The sequence below is a fragment of the Sinohyriopsis cumingii genome, unplaced genomic scaffold (assembly GCF_028554795.1).
Source record: "Sinohyriopsis cumingii isolate HCF-2022 unplaced genomic scaffold, ASM2855479v2 utg002282l, whole genome shotgun sequence".
Classification (NCBI taxonomy): domain Eukaryota; kingdom Metazoa; phylum Mollusca; class Bivalvia; order Unionida; family Unionidae; genus Sinohyriopsis; species Sinohyriopsis cumingii.
The window spans coordinates 129,067-150,950 of record NW_028316178.1 but is presented as its reverse complement, the minus strand read 5'-3'; the positions used below and the strand labels follow the sequence as shown (position 1 = coordinate 150,950).

At 35.6% G+C, this 21,884-nt stretch overlaps 1 protein-coding gene across 1 annotated transcript in view; it reads left to right on the top strand.

The window, feature by feature from the left end:
• LOC149770815 (transient receptor potential cation channel subfamily M member-like 2) overlaps positions 1 to 21,884 on the top strand; it is a gene marked incomplete at its 3' end in the record, with an annotated part of 128,969 nt that overhangs the window by 28,349 nt on the left and 78,736 nt on the right. Inside the window, exon 9 of the mRNA XM_089949083.1 lies at positions 3,245 to 3,346. Within this exon, the coding sequence (XP_089805209.1) occupies positions 3,245 to 3,346 (102 nt within the window). The remainder of the gene's footprint in view (positions 1 to 3,244; positions 3,347 to 21,884) is intronic.

Sequence of the window (21,884 nt, the reverse complement as noted above, 5' to 3'; positions counted from 1 at the left end):
CCAATTTTAAAACAGAAAGATATCCCTGTAAGTAGAAATGATTTGGGGGGACAATTTTGTGTAGTACCCTAACATAACACATATTTGAATATGTTGCCTTCATCTGCTTGATAGTTGACTTCTATCTCTCATAATGCAAAGCTAGGGTAACAAAAACTAAAATATGGTTTTGGTTTTTTCGTTATGGATGGTAGCAACTTATTTTCCTTTGCTTTATTTATTGTGACACACCCTTCCTTTTCCCTTCCCCGATAACATGCTATAAAAACTAAGAATATTTTCACCTGTTGTTTGAATTGATTTATATATATCCATATTCATGCTTAACTCATTAATACAGGTTGTATCATTCTTCACAGCTCCATAGCATCAACATATTTGCAATGCAACAAGGCAGGTTGCATGATTTACTAATAAAGAGAATAATACTAAATGATACAGACTTTTTTACCTCAAAGCTGCTGTTTTCAGGACTGGAGTTTGTGATGGGATTTTAGATTTTTGACCTTAGATCTAAAGCAGACTGGTCCAAACTGCACACATGCAGATAAACGCATGCAAAAGATAGGGTGGTTTTGAGATTAGGAGTAAAATAGATGTCGGTACACAAAAATTATGGGTACATTACGAAAATAGAAACAGAAAAGAGGAAGTCCAATTTTAAACTTCTGCATGTATGGATGCATTTAGAAGTAACCCACAAAATGCATTTCCTACCCCCCATTTCAGGTGAAAATTGAAAGAATCTCCAGGGGTCAAGGAGTTAACATGATCACTTGCTGTTGTTGCTGTTGTAGGGTTTCACACCATTTTTCAGCACATGATAGGCTATACATGGCAGCCAGTATTAATGGTGGAGGAAGAACCTGGAAAAATCCTGGAAAGAACCACCGACCCATGAGAAGCTACTGGCAAGCTTTCACACATACCCACATCATCTGAGACACAAACTCATGCAGAAAGAGGTGAGATGGCAGTGATCTGTAACAGAGAGTGCTTTAGACCACTCGGCCACATGGGGCACCATGATCACTTGCAATAAGCATGTAATGAAGTTAACAATGTACAGTACTGACAAACATATTGAAGTTACCTTGTTCTCAAACTTTGTTAAATTTGTTGATTCATAATTATTGCATATGTTTGCATTAAGAAATTAATGTACAAGGGAAATATTGTTTTGTTCCATTCTATTTCTCAATGCCTGACTCCATGCACATCACAGGTCAATGGAATTATTATTTCTAACAAAATAATAATTTCATCAACACATGTCTAAAGCAAGGATTGGTCAGCTTATTTTGCAATGATGTCAAAAATGGAACAGAAAAGAAAGATTTAGTAAACAGGGGAAACAGTTGGCAATTTAGACAGAACTATTCCACATTACTCTAGAAGTAAATTTGAACTGTCTGGTAGAAATAACTCCTGCTGGAAAAGCTGATCTTTTTTTTACATATGTGGGTCCACAAATATCTTTACAAAACAGACATAGTTGCTGCATGCTTGACTTTCAAAGGTTTCTTTATAATTTTAGAAGCAGCCTTTACTGGTAAGATAACGAGTCAACTATTGTAGGAACTATGATAACATATACTGCTACAGTTGAAGGACTCTGTTACAATCCCTGTTCAAACTTTTTCAGTGATGAATAAAATTGTTGTCAAATTTCAGAACATAATATTTTTTATTCCTTATTTTGTAGTATGTTCGTAAATTTGTAATTTGAACAGATGGGAAAATATCCTAATTTTGATATAAAGACAAATTCCTGAAGAAAATAATCAGATGCATTGCCTACTAGGTGCTTGTTGTTATAACTTGCTTACAAATTGTATTTTCTGTGTAACATATCACAGCATGTAAGAATTTATTTGTCCTATTTTGTGGAAACATATTGTTATGTGTATTTAATTTGCATTGTTTGTTAGTAGGTCTTTTTTAATTTTTTAATTTTATGACGTGCTACTTTAATGTATGTTGGATTTGACCTTGTCCACAAATGAGCTAATTTCTGCTTGACCCCAATCAACTTTTTTATTTTATTCTGTGGACCACTAATACATAGCTAAATTATTCTCTATTTGTGTGGGCTTAAATCAGAATTATTAGTAATAGAAGTAAATATGTTTTTTTTCAGTCTAGGTTTTGGTTTTTGGAATTTCCTTAGTGTACTTGACATAGTCCAGGCTATAGATTGTTAATTTTAGTAATAGGATTTTCATAATAACTAACATTTTTATTTTGTAAGCATCAGGATCATTCTAGAAGGTTATTTTCCATTAGGTAATAATTGTTTTTAGAGAATGCTAATTGTGACCAGAGGTCAAGTAGAAGACTATATAATTTTGTCACTGAAGGGAAAATGCAGTTGTGATTTAGATCTAGCTCTTTTAAGGTGTACTATACATTGTGTCCAGTTGGGCTGATATTTTTTTCTTCAAATTATTGAGTTCAAGTGATTATGTTCTCTGGAAATAGAAAAGTCCTCTGATAAAATTCTTGGCCAGAGACATTCACTGCAATTTATATTGAATTCAAACCTGGAATTATACATCAGCCATATAAAGGGTATGACAAACACATAAACACCTTCATTTTGGATTTATTTTGGACTTGTGCTGAATTATAGTTAGGACCTTCAATTATTAGGACTTATGTCTGTAATTCTAATATTATTTGGAGATTTATTTCGTAATACCTTAAGTTCCTTAATGTTATTTTCACTTTGTATCCTTGGGAAATATGTTGTTTGTTGAATTTTACAAAGCTTGTTGCTTTGTTCTCTTTTCCACTACTTATTTTAAGAGCATAGGCTCGCAATAATATAATTTCACATACATCTGTACTTGCTGCAGCCCAATTACTTTGGAAATAAATAATAAGAGCAAAACCAAAATCATCATAATTGTAGTTTTGAAATTATGCCAAAATTTCAGATTTAATTTCATTTTAACCTAACTAACCCTTGGTGACTGGGAAATGAGGGAAATGATATTTCATTTGAACTTCACATACAATCTGTTATTGGTAGATTGGTCAATATTGTTTTAAACTCTGAATCAACTAGACGCTACTTTAGCCGATGACTTTACAGTTATGGGACTTAACTCAGCAGATATCAGTAAGTTTATGTATGGAGTTGCATTCTTAGGACCATCATCACTGTAATGCATTAGTGTTTTATAAAAGTATAGACATTTGTTTAACAAAATTATTGTTTGTGTACAATGTATATTTTCAGACTACGATGTTGACTGCCATGAAGTCTAACAGGGCAGACATTGTGAAGCAAATTTTAGATAAAAATGTCAAGCTCAAGACATTCTTGAAAGAAGAAGGACTGGTAATATTATATAATGTAAGTTCATGATAAAGCTAGTGTGAGAATTATCCTTTCCAATTTCAGGTATGCATGACCCAATGCCTAACTGTGATCAAGCAAGTGATATTATTATTCATTGATATAAAACAAGCATTTGTGGGTGATATAATACTAAATTCTTATTTTTTGTATTAAACCCCAATTAAAAACTGACGATTGCTATTTTGACATGATCGTGTTCACATGATGCAAGATGTACACCAATGCACCCTTGATACAGTTTAAATAACATTAACTGTTTCTCAAAGTTACATTAGCACAACTTAATCACCCTTGTAAGAAAAGATAGTAAGTAAATTAATTAGGATCTTACAAATGTAATTGCATCTGTGTACTTGCATAATCCATCTAGCTTTTAAGACTTCACCCAGGGTTCGTATAGAGTTTGCGAAAGTTTGTAAAATTTCAATTGGACATTTCATGCTCATGAAAAATGACTTTCTATTGATATTGTTGTTGTTGTTGTATGGTTTAACATGATCACTTGTTGTTGTTGCTGTTGTAGGGTTTAACACCATTTTTCAGCACATGATAGGCTATGCATGGCAGCCAGTATTAATGGTGGATGAAGAACCTGGGAAAACCCCGGAAAGAACCACCAATCCACGAGAAGCTACTGGCAAGCTTTCTCACATACCCACATTAGCCAAATCTGAGACTCGAACCCATGCAGACAGAGGTGAGATGGCAGTGATCCATAACGGAGAGCGCTTTAGACCACTCGGCCACTTGGGGCCCCGACTTTCTGTTGAAAGGTTTGTGCAAGTTTACAACTTTGGTGGAAACAGGAGCTGAGCCTTTTATTTGTCATGTTGTTTTTTTTAATTCCATTAAAATATTTTATTTAAAATATTGTTTGTCGATAGATATGAAGGCATTTACCATTTATCTTCTCCGTAAGTGAACAAAGGAAAGTAACTTGGGAGCTGGATATAAGATTGCACATGTGTGTTCAATATGTTTCCATCATTATTTGTGTGAAGACTTTGTCACTGTCTTCAGAGTCAATGGAATATTGTTAATAGTGCACAATTGATTCGTAAATATGTAATTCAACACTTTGTTATGCCTGGAAAGGTCTCTTTTCAAGCCAATTGGCTTGAAATGTCAGGCTTCAAATCATTGTTAAAAAAATTAAAGTAGAGTGTCACAAACAGAAAGCAGTTTGTTCTGTTTGCAAGAACACATTTGAAGCAGAAAATGAGAGAACAAGCCATTTCCTGTCATGGAAAACGTGGAAATAAAAGGATATACTACCCAGCAGTGGTGCATTCAAACTTCTTTAGTACAACTACACCCGTTTTGGTCTCATAGAATTTTACTTCATCTGTTGCAACAATTTTTTTCTGAAAGACAGCTAAACTGCCAAAATCAACCAATATCAAAGTAGATATGCAAATGTAACAGCCAAAATCTAATGGATTTTAAACATTGTCATTGCAGGTTCAAATCGTACGATAAAAGCAATGTTTTAATTGATGTTTCTTTACAGTCAAATACTTTGCAGCATTCTGTGAGGAAAGGAAAACTGCATACTTAGCTGTCTTCAGCATTGTATCACACTATAAATTGCAAATTATCTTCAATGATGGGCAGAACAATGCATAACTTCTATTTAATGAGTATTTGAATGAGGACTTGCAAGAAAATGAACTTGACATACATTATTGACTCTTCGATGACAATGAAGTAACAAGTCATTATTTTAATTCAGAATTGAAATTCTGGCTAAGTGCACTGTTAAAGCCAAATGCAGTATAATTGACCATATCTACAAGGCCGGAGGAATCTTCAAGATCCAGGTCACAGAGAAACTCATGCTATGTGCCTCAGGAGAATGATGAAAATATCAGATTTATCTGGACAACAATATGAAAGAAGCTGGAGGTGGCACTAAGGCACATAAGAGAAATGCAATGGACGAAGATCTTGTAAAATCTTAGGAGCAAAAGAAAATTTCAAAGTAATATAACTGAATTGAAGACCTCTGGCTAGCAAGCTTGCACTTGAGGCAAATTTGAACATGATATTGGAGACATAGTGTGAGATAATGTGGCCAGTCATTTTTTTCCTGTTCATACGAGTGCCTCTCTCTAAGGTCTTTTTATTGTTTGGAGAGCATTTAGTTTAAATATACCAATCTGTTTAACAAGGATTCTTTTCTTTCTTCATTATGAAGGCTTGCATCACTTGGTGGAGAAAATATTTGTGACACATTCAAACAGCGATTTTGATATTTAGATACATTTTGATAACAACTATTCTATGTACAATTATTACCAAAAATGGCTTTTAATTTGAATTACATAGAGGTATGTTCACCTATGTGAATTACGGTGCGCTCTGTAATGCACATAAGTCATAAGATTTGATTGTTGGTAGGTCAGAAATTTATGAAAATGGTCAGTGTTAGTTCATTAATTTTTTTGAAAGTCTGTTTGAACTTGTCATGTCAATGCTGTCCATCATTAAATATTGCTCATATCCCAAAATTGGTGACTCAGTTTTGTTTATTTATTATCTCTTGAAATCTTTGTGATTTTAACTAAATTTGATATGTTTTTGTGTCATGGCTGCTTTTTGTGTCTTGCAACAAAATCTGTCTCGTCTTAAGATTTATCCCCTGTTTTGTTAGAATTTACTTTGGCTTGACCTAACATTCTTCTCCCTTTAATATAACCCTTTGAAATACATTTATGAAACCGGATATTCATTTCTACCATGACAATGGCCTTTTCCATATAATGATCAGCTTTCTGGGATTAGTGATGTTAGATTCTTTTAGTACTAATTTTATCTATCAGTCTGTTCACATGTTTCTCTAGCTTCTCTCTTTTGAATTGCTTCAGATACCTTAAGGTAACATGGCATGGAGGTGTCATGACAAGAGTTTGTGTCTGATTAAGCTTTGTAAGTTAAGTGTTTATAGCATTGTCTACCATTGCTTGAAAGTTGTACTTGCACTTCATATTAGTTTAAATGTTTCCAACATCTTCATGAAACTTAATTTGCAGTTGTACCATGACTAGGAAACATGCATTGTAAAATAATTGTCTGATCAGCATTTGATGAGTTGTCTTCTTTTTTAAAATTTAAAATGTTGTCTGGGTCTGATGACCAGAAAACTGCCTAAGCAGAATATGAGAACAATTTGTTTCATACATTCTAATCTCTTGTTGGTAAGGAAAGGTATAATTATATAAAGCCAAAAACAAGCATATTTTCGCAAGTAGCCTTCTTTTATTAAATAACACCTTCTCTTTACATAGTGTGGAACAGAAAGTAAGATTTGTTTTCATTCATATTCCAAATATTAGTGACCATATAATTTACATAAGTGGCTGCAGAGATAGCCTCTGGGGATGGAAAGGAAAACATTCTAACCATTCAAGCACAAGATCGATTGGATATGCATCACATCTTTTCCATGTGATGAGAGTCACAACTGTATGAGAGAATTTAATCAAAGTTATTTACACCTAGATCTGAATATAAACCTTTTTGAGGATTAGATGTACATGTTTTGTAGATCTGGCTAACCCATTTTCAACATCTATTTGTATAAGAATGTTTGATTTCTGTAAATTGAAAAAGAAAGTGAAAATGGATTAAAAGATTTCCTTTTTATTCAGACAACTATGGAAGCTAAAACAATATATACATTCTTTTATCAATGCTGTGGTATGGCTTACCAGTACAAGGTTTTAGAAAAGGGTCAGACTCAAAATTGAGCAGTAGAAAATGCCTGTAAGAACATAGCAGCATACATGAGTCCCCAGTGAGCTGCCATGTTTGGAGCACTATAGGTCTGAAAATACCCTAGATTGTTAAGGATTTGGCTTGTTTTGGTACTTTAGGGCACAACAACGTCAGTTACTTGATCATGTAGTGCTGACATATAGGAGTAAAGTGACTTTCCTTGTGTCCTTTGAAGTGTACTTACTATGTTTTTATTATTTTGAATTGTATTTTAAGTAGAGCATTCTAGAATTGCAGTCTGTCAATGAAATGCTGCTTGCTCAGAGGGAATGGCAAATATTTCACAAGGTTATCTGGTGTGCAAGTTATTATCTTCTTGATTTATCCAAATTGTTTCATGATGTGATGAGAGTCATGGCCCCTGAGATTATGAATTATCCAGGTTGTTTCATGATGTGATATGAGTCATGGCCCCTGATATTATGAATTATCCAGATTGTGTCATGATGTGATGAGAGTCATGGCCCCTGAGATTATGAATTATCCAAATTGTTTCATGATGTGATGAGAGTTATGGCCCCTGAGAATATGAATTATCCAAATTGTTTCATGATGTGATTAGAGTTATGGCCCCTGAGATTATTGTTTCATGATGTGATGAGAGTCATGGCCTAGAGATTATTGTTTCATGATGTGGTGAGAGTCATGGCCCCTGAGATTATGAATTATCCAAATTGTTTCATGATGTGATGAGAGTCATGGCCCCTGAGATTATTGTTTCATGATGTGATGAGAGTCATGGCCCCTGAGGTTATGAAGAACATGAAGGAATTCAGATAACACATTGCAGCATCCTTTTGAAATTACAGCATTCTCAAACCTTGTTGCCACCAAAGGGTTGCTTGCAAATCCAACACTGAATAGATGACAAAGTTTTCTCTGTCATTTACATTGCAAATTAATTTTGCAGCTGGAATACGTTTTACATCACTGACTTCTCCTAAGCATGCTTTTTATAAAATGCTCATCTCAGTTTTTGTCAATGTAATTTTAGTTTATTGATGATGCAGACAACATTGTAAGCATGGTTAAAATATGAATAAGACTTGATGAGATTGCAAAGAGCACCTAGTTAAATGAGAGTCCTTCTCAAATTTGATACATTATTATTTTGTCTGTTACATCATTGGTGCCATCTTGGCCATGGTCAGCATAAAGTTCTTTGTTGGAAACACCATGGAGTTACTTTCTCTTGTACTTGTTGTATTGACCATTCATCAAACCTGATTTTTTTTAAAATCCAGACATAGTGACCATCTTTAGTACTGTCACGCACATAGAACAAAAAATTTATTGCTTACTTGCCACTGGGGAAGTATGTAGAGGATACATACCTGTGGTGTTGCTAACCACAAAAATACTTACTGAAAAATTATTTAGTCCTCAAATGTTAAAATATTATTCACTTTCACAAAAAAAAAACAAATTATGCCAGGAAAAGTTATCTAAATTTGGTAATCAAGAAAGGCAACATATTTTCTCACTCACTTTGAATATTTTTGCTACAGGATTCAATGCTAACAAAAGGGCCCACATAAAACGTTTGATGTCATTACCCTGGATGTTGATACAGCACTGACTAGCTTAGGTTTTAATTAATAGTGCAGCTGAAAATATATGTTCTATATTTTCTACAAGTATGTATTGAGACAAAAAGACTGCTAAAAGGTGGAATAATACTTTAGTGCAGAAACCCAATTCATTCACACTGATTCTGATGATTTTTCTTGTATCAATTTGAAAATATGAATTTTTCCAAACTGATTATAAAATTTATTTATACTTATGCTGTGTAATAACCTGTGACACGACAGGGTCCACATGGTTATTAATGGTCATTGAAAGTCATTGAGAAATGAACACCTTAATCCAAGGCCTTGGAAATCATTGATATTTCACCTGGTTCATTGAAAGTCATTGAATTTTAGAGATTTCACTTAAAAATAAATTATGATGGAAAATATTACTTTCAAATAATTTGCTTTATGTTGTGTGCCAATTGAAAGGACACTTTAATTTCCATCATATGCTAGCAATCCCACCATTATAATAATCCACAAGAAGCAGTCGGGTATCATGCATGATATAATTAACTCATGCACACTTTTTCACTTTACTAAGTTTTAATTGGGACATTGAGTCCTGAATTAAGCATTCCCACATAGTTTGAACCATACATCAAGGAAGTTTTACAAATGCATTTTTACCATACAGGCTACCTAGAAAATCCCATGGCAGTTCATCTTAGATAACAAATACTGGCTGATGATAGTTTTGATGGCAATTAATTTTCAAAGCTATGAAGTATAACAGATTATTGAAGCTGGAAAAGGTGTTAAACATGAGAATTTTAGCTGATGCACCTTGCCTGAAACTGATTTTTGAATTAACTAGGTCAGGCATGTAATCAGAACCAGAACATACGTCATTTTGAAATCTCAATTGTATGTGACACTGTCAATGTATGCAAACATTTTTACGAAACTTCGCACACCATATAACAAATTCCTAAATTTTCAAACACATGATATGCATCTTTAATAGGTCTCGTTACCATCTTAAGAGGTATAAACTTCTGGAATGTTCATTGGTGAATCTTAGTGCCAATATATGGACTTATAAACATGAAACAACATCTTTTGTATTCTTGAGGAGTGTTGTCAAGTATTTTCTCAACTTTTGATTTACTACTCAATTTTCAGGTAAAAGAACAATTAAAACAATGAACAGTAACGCAAAGTTATATTATTTGATTCATCTGGATTATAATTTCATTTTGAAGTAAATCAATGATGATCTCCAAATTCCAAACAGTTTTACATTTCAGTTTTTAATCAGCCTCTGGTGTAATATCTTGGGGTTTTTGGGAGATAAACCTGATAATTATGTAATAATGAAACTGGTTAATTAGAAAAAGTTAAAAGTTCTCCATAAAAATGCTTAATTAAACGTATTTTGATCGAACTTAGAATTAGAAGACTATGGCAAGGTTGGATTTAAAATCCTAAGCCAATAAAAATATGTGTTTCCTGTTGCTTATTGCACTCAGTTTTAAATTAAGGTAGAGAGAGAGTGTAGGCTTTTATTTTAAAAAAAATAAACATATTATAATGTTTGGCATATATAGTGTACTAATTGTTCAAAGCCTGAGTCAATTAGATGCACAAATACATTTCAGGAACTTTATTTTTATTTATTATTTTTGTTAATTTTATTAATATTATTATTATTATTATTATTATTATTACAGAAGTTGAAATAAGTGCTAGGGTAAGCAGTGAGAAACAGGATGGCCAGCCGACCTAAAACACACATATTTATTTTGTGCCTACTAGGACAATATGGGATAGATAGTAAAACTGGTATAGTAGTCATTAATGCACCTCTTAAGTGAAACGTTTAACAGAACTTAGTGAAAAATCTTTTGGAGCAGAAGTATGCAAAAGACAGTACCTGTGAGCTGTGATAAATTGTACATAACGACCATATTTAATAGCTTACAAACTTATTCAAGCTGGTTAAGCAAGCTCCATATATGTCCCTTTAGCAGGGGTGTGTCAGGACAGAAAAATATTGATATACAGGTAAGGTACATATCATGCTCAGAAAACTGAAGAGATTAATGCTTATACAACAAGAGGCAACATCTTTTAAAGATTTTGTAAGGATGTGTTTAAATCAAAGTGTTCAATACATCAACATTGCAGAAACTAATATATACACATATTTAGTATGTATAGATTTCAACACCACATTCTGTGGCAAATGATAATAGTTATGTAGTATATCATTTCTTGATAAATACGCTAGATTATTTTATGTCATGAGCATTGCGTAAGACTGGACAGGTAAATGAATATGGATGTTATAATATAAATATAGAACTAATGATAGAGGCATATATCATTGGCATGTAGCACATGTATCCATATGCTTCCAAATAAATGATGAAATAACTGTTGATGAATTTTTAAAGCTTTTCTTAGAAGTATAAATATGTTTGAGGTTCCATAACATTAAATCTTGTACATTTTTTCACTAGAGTTCTCCAGAAAGCAGTTTCATGGATTTGTGGTTGAAGAGAAAGGAGGTATGGCATTTGGGAGATGAAAAATATTTTACATTAGATTGCTGTTGAAAGTTGTTGGGTATTTTGGTTCAACTTTTACCATTGGGCTGATATGGGGTGAGTAGAAAGCACCAGCACTACACAATCAATTGATGCAAAACTTTGCATGTGGAATCCTTTGCCCATCTCCCAACCCACAAATAAAAGAATGTGTGATCTGGACTGTTTTAATCTAGCTTTAACAATTTTTCAGTCATATCGCTATGATGTCTGTAGTGTGACAGTTTATAATGACGTCTAGCACTGGGCCATCATGCCGCAGACATGTAGCACGATGTCCCACCCAGTCACATTATCCTGACACCAGGCCGACCAGTCCTATCACTAACCTCTTAATGCTGAGCACCAAGCGAGGCAGCTGTTATTACCATTTTTGTAAGTCTTTGGTAAGACTCAATCGGGGATCGAACCCACGACCAAAACAAAAAAAGAAAAACAAACATCTATTGATATGATAATATTTGCATTCAAAGTCAAGGTAAGTTGTACTAAAGTAGTTTAGCCTTCATGTGAAATGTTGAATGAAAGCTTAGATTGTTAACCAATTTCAAAGAAAGTTGATTACATTTATTGCAGTTATTTTTTTGGCTCCAAAAATGTAGCCATATTGATTTGGTATACAAGGTCTGAGTTGACTGATGCTTTTTATTTTGGGACAATGAATTTCCAAGACTTAAACTAATTCCAAGGAGACTTAGTACTTGTACTTCCATTTTCATCAAAGTATTGCAAAATTTATAACCTCAAGATCAATTCTTACTACAATTAGATTTTGTCCTTGCATTTAATTTCAGGACAAGGACTGTGCGCGTTATATTTTGATCCAGTTACAGTTCATCTTATAAATCTTGAAATGTAACAACAGAGAAGAGTGATTTTGGGCATTTATGTGGCTATTTATTGTTAAATTACTCCTTTCATAGCAATATTGTTGGCATCTAGCACATCCAATGGATGGTAGTAACCGATGAAAGGAAAGGAAAGTTTAATTTGATTTGCAAATTGAAACCTATATGTAGTTTAATACTATATTGAATCAAATTGTGAGAGTTTGATTTACTTGCAGTTGCCCGATCTTTAAACTAGATTAGTGTTCACTAAAGGAAGCATTTCAGATGTATCTTATCTGGTACATACATTACAGTTACCAGAGGGAATAATGTACAAATTATTGGTTAATCTGTTATGGAAGTGTGAGATGAACATAGACTAATTAAGACCCAGACTGAGATTCTGCAGCTTGGGATGTGAAAATTAAAATTAAAGGCAATATTTGGACTTTTGCAGATAAAGAGCATTGTGACATTTGGATTTTGAGTACTCATATAGGTCACAAGTTTCTTTACCCCATGACTTGATGATTGGTGATATTACGGTCACATGTAACTGTATACACCATAATATTATAAATAATTGCCAGACAACAATACAGATAAAGTAAGCGGAATTATAGTGGATTTCTTTGGTGATTTTCAGAAAGTAAAAATCAGTTGGTAGCTGGTTGGTCACAAATATGCTTAAGTAAGTGATCACAATACTATTTGTGTTATTTTTGCTTGCATGTCTTTTATTAATTGACTTTTGTTGTCTGTAAATCCACTAATCCATAATTACTTATCTGTGCTTGGAGATGTTTGTGAGTTTCCATTTCTGTCAAACACTGTCTTGAACGTTTTAGCCTTTGCCATGATTTCTGCCACATAGTATGTGATCACATAGTATAATTTTGCATCAACTGGCAGACTTTTGTCAAGTGCAACACAGACACATACTTTTAATCATTTCCTTTTTTTACTAGCACCACTGCTATACATTTAGATGAAATATATTCCTTTGTTATATTTAAATATCCACAGTTGTGTACCCTCTTCATTTATGACCATAATGATTACAGCACTGAATAATATATGCAATGATTATTCTCACATCACCCAGAAACTGTTACCCAAACAAGGGTGTCCTTGATTAATATCAGTCTACTAGGTTTTCTTAAACAAACTGAATCAGTGTTGTTTTAGCATAATTATTAACAGGGTATGCAACCAGGGTGGATTCAGTGGGGAATATTACTTTATTGTTGTAGAAACAATAATGAGTAATTTTACATATAGTGGTGAAGTCAATGATTAGGTGTTTTGATATGCTAATACAATTTTCCAGGCCTGTGTAGTGGTATATCAAGGTGGTCTCAGTGGTTGGTTCTGTGGTTATAATAAGATTATTACTTTGAATCAGATGCTTGTCAACAATTGGAATAAAATTGTTATCAATGATATTTAGGTCATCAATACTGTGTTCATAAATTATGCATCCTCATCATTATGGTCATAATCCATCATTTATATAATGGTCCGTAAGACCTCAAACAGAAACACCAAAATTGTTTAATTCCATGATTGGAGAGATGTTGATTCGTTTGAACTGAATTTCATCGCTTATGACCAATGACCAATGATACTGGCATTGTATATGTAATTTTATTTTACAAATTTGCTCTCTGTGGGGTGGAGTCACCATCTAATAATTCTCTAGAATGGATATCATATTTCAGTATTGTTATTGTATCTCATCCACCAGAAAAAAAAAAACAGACAGATTAATAAATACGCTACAGCCTTGCAGACTTTTAGTATGTGAGATTTAGGTTTAGCCAAACCATGAAGTCCAATTAAAATAAGTTGAGCATTTGTTACTGTACTGACAGTTGTTACCACTCTTCATTTTTGCTTGTCAAATTTACCAGGTGTCCTCATAATGAAGTTACTATGCATGGTGCTGCAGGCATGTCATGTACATCCATGTATTGTTTTGTTGTTGCATCGGCATTATCAACATAGTCTTTGCTACACAAAATGAAACACCAGAGTCTTGGATTATTCCAATTTCACTGGCCACTGCAAGATTATTTGCATTAGTACCTCTCAACATCATAATATCTTGAATGTCCGTATTAGGTGTTTGTAAGTTTCCATTGATCTTCAGAAATCACAAGCTTGCCAGAGTCAACACCAACAACAACCCAACTGGAAAACTCTGTCAAATCCACTTTGATGGCAAACCTTCTCAGATCATGATAAATACCACATCTAGTTGAGTAACATCGATAATATTAATGGACATTTAATAGAGTATAAAGGTACTCTAATGTCAACCACACAGGAATATTTCCTTCTCACTTTGCTGAAGAAAACCTCAGTGTGACCCCACACTTGTTTGGTTTTGCCTTTTCATTTTCCCAACTGGTTTTCGCTTAGGCCACCCATCAAATTATGATAGGACATAATTTTTTTAAAAACATAACCAGATTCATTATGTCTGTCAGCTGGAGACAGGTGACCCACATTCCATCACTTGCACTTCCATCAACGGAGTCTTGTCAGCAAGAATCACAGCATAACTTATGCAACAACCACCAGCATCACCTACATGTGCATTAAATTATGTCATCAACAGACTGTCTGAACAAATCCAGGGGTTCCAATGAAAAGTAGTAAATCTGATAAAGCATAATGAAGTAGTACTGGGAAATTTGCAAACCAATATCAATGTTTTGATTTCAGTCCATATATGACCACAAATTGTGATATGCACCTGCAGTATGATTTTCTGTATAGCAAAAATACTTCATAGAGTTCCTGATGACCATTTAACTGTTAAGAAACCTCATTCACTTCAAAATCATCTGCAAAACCTGAATGTATGACTGAGATAAATTGCACATGAAAACCATAATGAGGCTCCATGAAGTTGTGCTTGGTTATTGTGCAAATCCTTGTTGATATCGCCTATGATTACAGCTTGTACACCTGCCTCAAGAGAACAGTTGTTATGCTGTCGAGTTTGCCTCATTGCATACATTTGAGAATCTGTATTAGCAGATGTAAACTTGATATAACATAATAGTTGGGCCAGCTGATCATGCATAATCATCTCTGTATCAAGCAAGTCCAAGAATCATTGTGCTAATGTCAATATTGTCAAGGTATGATTTGATTTCCTTTGTGTCAATGGGGTAACATGTGCTGTTGAACAACGTCATGATTCTGTTCTAAACCAATCCAACTGTTTCATTGGGATCATAATTATTACTGTTTACTGTGCGTACAAATTCCCCTCCATTTCCAAGAAGGCTTTCAGTCTGATGCAACAACTATGTGACTAGCTTGGACCTGTCTGACACGTATTTGCACATTCCAATCTATTTGACAATGCACAAATATGTTCATTAACTCTATCAGGGCACAGAATATCTAATCCACATTATTCCTTTTAGGCCTCAACCTATGGACATGGACCTTAACAAAAACTTTAGACACTGTAATCTCTTGGTTCAGGTTCTGCCACAGTGATTGATGACATTCTTTGCAAAATATATGGTAAATTCCGTTCTGGTCCAAGATATGAACAACCATCTTACCCTCATCTGTAATCTAGGGAGCATAATAATCATTGAGAATTCGGACCTTACTCCTTTTATTCATCTTGGTATGGAATGTCTCTTTCACATGCATTCCCAAATCATATTAACATTTAGGGATAGAAGCCTGCTAACTTCTGAATCCATCCATATTAATAAGACGAGAATTGATCTTTACTGTCTGTCTCATGTCAATAAGGGGCATTCATTCTTGACAATTACTTCCCTTGCCACCAGGTGTGACTAGCTTTTAAATTTCACTTCCCTGCAACAGCATCTTATGAGACACATACCTGAATCTAATGTCATATTTGTCTTATATATGAACCCTCTAAAGAGGATTTTGGTTTATTTAGTACTAATATTCCTAACAGGTGGTAAATATATTGATCCCTCAATAACACATGCCCATTAACTCCTCTTGTCAAATCCAGGTGTTGCTCACATTTAAGCTTGAAACATGCACATAATTTTTTCCTGAACATTGCATGCCATTTTAAAGAAAACAACCTGTAGACAATAGCCAATGCCAAATTAAGACTTTTGTATAGTTTGATCATTACTACACAGGTGGCACATATTAAATTTATATATTCTCCGAAATTTGGATAAATTGTTCACTTCTGAACTTAATCATTTAAGATTCACTAATACCAAAATAACAATCACACTTTCGTTGAACCAGTGTTAATGTCACTCACAACTTAACATAGCATTGTATTTTTTCATATACCATGCTATTAAAAGGTGCATAGTAGCATATTATTTGCATGCTGAATTGCAATGTATGCTACATTTAAATCTTAATGGTGACCACATGTAATAAGTGTAAGAAGTTCAAGGTTAGAGAAGACACTTGTGCCATGTGCCTAAGTGCACCAAATGCACTTCTCTACTATGCAGCGTATATATGAGTCATGGTCTTAGGACAGGGATGCAAAATGCCTCAAGGGAATGATAAAAGAGCCAAATATTGCAAGGAGAAGGATATTTTAAAATTCACCCAAGATATTCATCTCTTGAGAGCCTTGTGGGGGATGCTACTGTAGTTCCCCCAACCTAAATATTGATGTCAAGAAGCTGCAGTGACATCAGCAGCAACTTTGACTCCAAAATGATTTTCTTTACGCTTTGTAATGAAAATCCACCAACTTTAGGCAGCCCTTTGGCTGTAAGTCCCCCAACATGTCCACACATGGACTTAGGTCCTGTAAATCAAGATGCATTGGTTTTTACTGGATCCATTGTATCCAATACTGGATATCTCTTCACCTCTGAGAGCTGTTCAGCTGTCCCAATTTAGGAATTTGCTTGATAGACTGGACCAGCTGACTGTGTTAAAAAGGGATCATAATGATATACCCATCCATCATGGTGCACCTTTTGTGACAGTCCTTCTTTTGATGGAGATATTGCTGAAATCCTTCTATCCAGCCAAGCCTTTTGCAAAGTGTGTGTGTGTGTGCATGTGTGTGTGTGATTTAGATTTTTAATGTAGCTTTAACAATATTTCAGTCATATTGCTACGATGTCTGTAATGTGGCAGTTTTTAGTGATGTCTAGCACTGGGGCATCATGCCGCAGACATGTAGCATGGTGTCAAACTCAGTCACATTATCCTGACACCGGGCTGACCAGTCCTAACACTAACCTCTTAATGCTGAGCGCCAAGCGAGGCAGCTGTTAGTACCATTTGTGTAAGTCTTTGGTATGACTCGGCCGGCGATCGAACCCACGACCTCCCGCATCCGAGGCGGATGCTCTAACCACTAGTCCACCGGAGCGGTCCCTTTTGCAATGCTGTTAATGGTGAAGACCAGACCAGATTTTATAAGGCTGACATCCATAATGACTTTTCACCTGGCAGTGGCAAACACGCTGTCCTGTCAGGTGTTATACATTCAGCCAACAGACCTGACCTTCTGAATGTTATAGGTGGTTCCTCAAGGCAGAGCTCATGAACTGGGATGAAATGTCAGGATATTGTCATCTTTGCTACCTGGGGTTATCTACATGGACCTGCGTACTGACCCATACAAAGACTGCTAATTCAGTGGTTATGAGACTATTCAAAACCAACCATACTCTGATCCTACAATAAAGGACAAGAGTTAAGTTTCCATCAGAAGTCTAATAAATGTATCGGGTGCTTGCTGGTTGCAGAATGCCTCTACCCCTAACTACCACAATCAGACTATATGATTAAAGCATCAGTAAACATTGAAGATGAGGAAGAAACACCATCCTTCCAGATCCTTTTCAATCTACCAAGATAAAGGCATTAATGACTGTCTGTTTGGTCACATTCATGTTCCAGGTAATGCCAAGGCTTTCTTTATAGAAAGCAATGTACCAATGATGTCTTCATACTGCTGATACAAACCCTTCAACTTGCTGCCGAACTGTCTCTTGCTTTTCGGAGCAATCTGTCGCAGCCACTAAAGAGAATTGGGGCAAGAGATCTTTACAATGAAGTACTTAGTATAGACCCCAGCCAAATTCCAGAAGACAGCCATCTAATCAGACTAGGAGGTAGAAATAATGTGAAGGCAATACACTATGTCCAACCCTTTGGCTTTAATATTAGCCTTCTGGCTTTTACCAACTTTATGGATTACATCATCACCCTTTTCTATTGAACTTCATCTACAGTGACAGCAGCATACTTGAGTGACATCCTCCAAAATCATGTATTAAATTCTACTCCAAGGCAGGAAAACTTTTTTTCTCACTTTTATATCGCTAGTGTTTTTTTAATCTGCGTATTGAATTTCTCAACAACCTCATTGGAGTATAGCTGCCCTGTGATCACTTAACGTGGATCATAGATTTGGTCAAGTATGGCCTCCCAGGATCATGTAACCTGGACCAAAGAACAAGTTGAGTCTGTTTTCAAAAATACTTGCATTGCAGTGACAGAATTCTTGCAGTTCATCGGAATATTCACTGCAGTAGTGGATTGGTTCTGCTAGACTGTCCTTTTATATACCTCTTACAGATGACATTGCTAGTTTTGTGGCACTCATTTTCTGGTCCATTCAATTCATGACAAATGTATAACCATCTTGTGTCATTGGTGCAGCCAGGGTTTGTTGATGTTGGAGTTTCTCTCTGGATAAGCCCTATGCAGAAATGTCAGTATGCACCAATGCCAGGAATATATGTTTGAGTGCCCAACTATTGATGGACTTCATTACGGTCAGCATCCTGTCATCAATGCCTTCCAATTCTGGAAGTATTGACTCTCAAGACAAATGGTTCTCACTATGTCAGACATCTCTGTAATGGTGACCTACCTACTCCAGCAGGGGACGCCAAATTGCCCAATCAGTGTGTTCTGATTTGGCAGCATCTACATTGTTGCAAAGAATTCAACCTCAGTGTACAAATTTGAAATATTTATGGTAGCTCAGTGTCCTGGCAGACACTCTTTCTAGGAAGGATCAGGTCATTTGCATGGATTGGTCTCACCAGGCATCAGTTACTATCAAAGGCCACCACACAGTAATCAGACATATTAAGACATCATGGCAGACATGTTATCAGTCACGATAAAGACCTATCAAAGGAATCGTTTGGTTTCTAACGTGGCTCAGCTCAGCCTTTGGCCTGCATTTCTCAGAAGCTACTGTCATACAAAACATATTTTCTGATAGCGTTAGCTTCAACATGCAGGGTGAATGAGTTTCTGTTGTCCTGAACTATCTTCAGCTCAGATCAGATAGCTCAGTGGTCGTCTTGATGCAACCAGGCTTTTTACCGAAAATAGGTTACTATTATTTGGCAATCCAAGAGTTGTCATACACTTGCTCTACTCCATAGTCAAGTCAAGACCCTTTTCATACTACTTCAAATGCATAGTGGCAAATCATGGCACAAGCAATCACCTCTTTCTGCCAGTGAAAACTGGAAAGCAGGAATTCATTCCTCATGCCTTGTCTACATAGCTGAGGTGCATTATAAGCACAGTGTACTCTGAAGTCTTACAAGATTAGAGTCACATTATGAAGATTTCAGCTTATGAAATCATAATAATCTCTGCAAATCAAGCATTTGAGCACAACGTTTTGATCCAAGACATAGTAGCAGTGGTTGGATGGCATACAGTGTCAATCTTCTTGAGCTTTTATTAAGAGATTTATCTTCGCAGAGACAAACTCTTTATCTGGTTGGTGATTGGGGCCCAGACAACTACCAGACTCTGTCAAGAGTCATCACAGCCTATTGCCTTCTCTGGATTCATCAGTGAAATTCTGTAGGCAAGAAGATTTCAATGCTTTTGCCTTTTATGTACAAATGTTCTGTATCAGTAATATGCACCATACGGTCCAAGAATGACTAGACCACCATTTCGCAAAAGGTGACCAAGGCAAAAAAAGAGGGTGACCACAATGCAGATTTTGAAAATCCTAAAAATAATTATGATATAGTGGGGTAATACGCCCTCCATTTTAGGCAATCCAGTAGTCTGAACATAGCCTTTGGACCTGTAAGTTGGGGTGCATGGAGATTTTAAGGGATCCAAAGCATCTATCCTTTAGCTTGATATTGCCATCTGAAGCAATAATAATCATTTGACCAGTAATGCTGGCCATCCAGGCAGTGGAGCCGTATCTATCCGTCCTTCTTACCAGATTTTAATTATAATGTTTCTCCTACCATGCTATTTTGTTGTTGCTGTTAAAGGCTTTGACACCATCTTCAGTAAAGATAGGCTATACATGGCAGCAAGTGTAAATGGTGAAGGAAGAACCAGGGAAACCTTGAAAAGAACCACCGACCCACGAGAAGCTACTTGCAAGCGTTCACATGTACCTACATTGGCTGAACCTGAGACTTGAACCCATGCAGACAGAGGTGAGATGGCAGTGATCTGTAATGGTAAGAGCATTAGATCACTTGGCTACTCAGGGCATATATACAATTCCAGATATGGAGTTGCTAGTAATATATCTGTCTTGACAGGTCTAGGACTTTATCTCACTATGATTAAGGAGATATTAATGATCCATTTGCCTGTTCCAACATACCTTAGGTTATGTAAAGTTATGGAGATTACAGGATGGATCCATTTGGTCTCTCACAATTGTATTATGATGGTGATTTTAGTCATAGATCTGTTTGTCTAGCCATACCCATGGTAATGCTGGTACTGGCAACAACCGTACCACCTTCTGTAAAACTGGTAACTGTGCCAGTCATACTCCCAGCAAACCAGCCATCCTTACCGGTATGACAAAATTGTCTGGCTAATCCGGCTTCACTTATATTCAATGCTTACCCACACTACTTGCTGTGGATTGTATAGAGAGGAGGCATTAAGTCATCATTGCCGTAGGAAATGGTTTATCCCAAAATTAAAGCAGACATTATGAACAGTCTGGTACAATACTCATTTTACCACCTATCTTATTAAGCACATGGGTTTTGAATTCTTTTTAGCAGCGGTTAAGTTTTCTTCCCCCCAGTTATAAATTGGATTTAAAAATAATGGGTTTGGAACATTGTTGCAATATCTTTCATGTTAGATGTGGCTACATTGACGATTGGGAGATGATAGCCCAGAGTCTTGGGCTATTACCAGAACAGTGCACCATTCAAATTAAAATGGCAAATGTATTTATTCCTTCAGCCAGTCTTAATCTGATATGTTGTAACACATGTTTGCACTCCACTTTGAAAAAAGCTGCTTCTTGATCTAGCTATAAGGATCACTCTATTTGGCTCACCATTCATCACAGTTTGTGGGCAAATTTGAATATGTTTGGAGACAGGCAGCTCATAAACAATTCCTCCATTTTGCCACTCTGTCCATATCTTCATTTTAAAAGCCTGTTGTCCCTGCAATAATGGTACGATGATAGGCAAGTCAAACAACCTTATGTAAGCAGACAACAACTGAGCCAGTATAGGAGGCACCCATGTTGGGGAGGTAAGAAACCATGTTTCTCCAAGTCCAATTATCCTGTTTCCTGCCATGGACTCAGCAGGTAGACAGTCTACTGGAGGCACCAGACTCCTGCAATCTTGATCACATATGTTCAGTTTATTGACCCAATAATGAATAGGCGAATCAGGTCAATGGAGGGGGGGGAGGGCTTCACATCTAGTTAATCTTATCCCTTCCTCCTTTGTTTCTCTCTCAATCAGATGGATACACGGTCAGATGAGAAGAATGGCAAAATTAATATGCA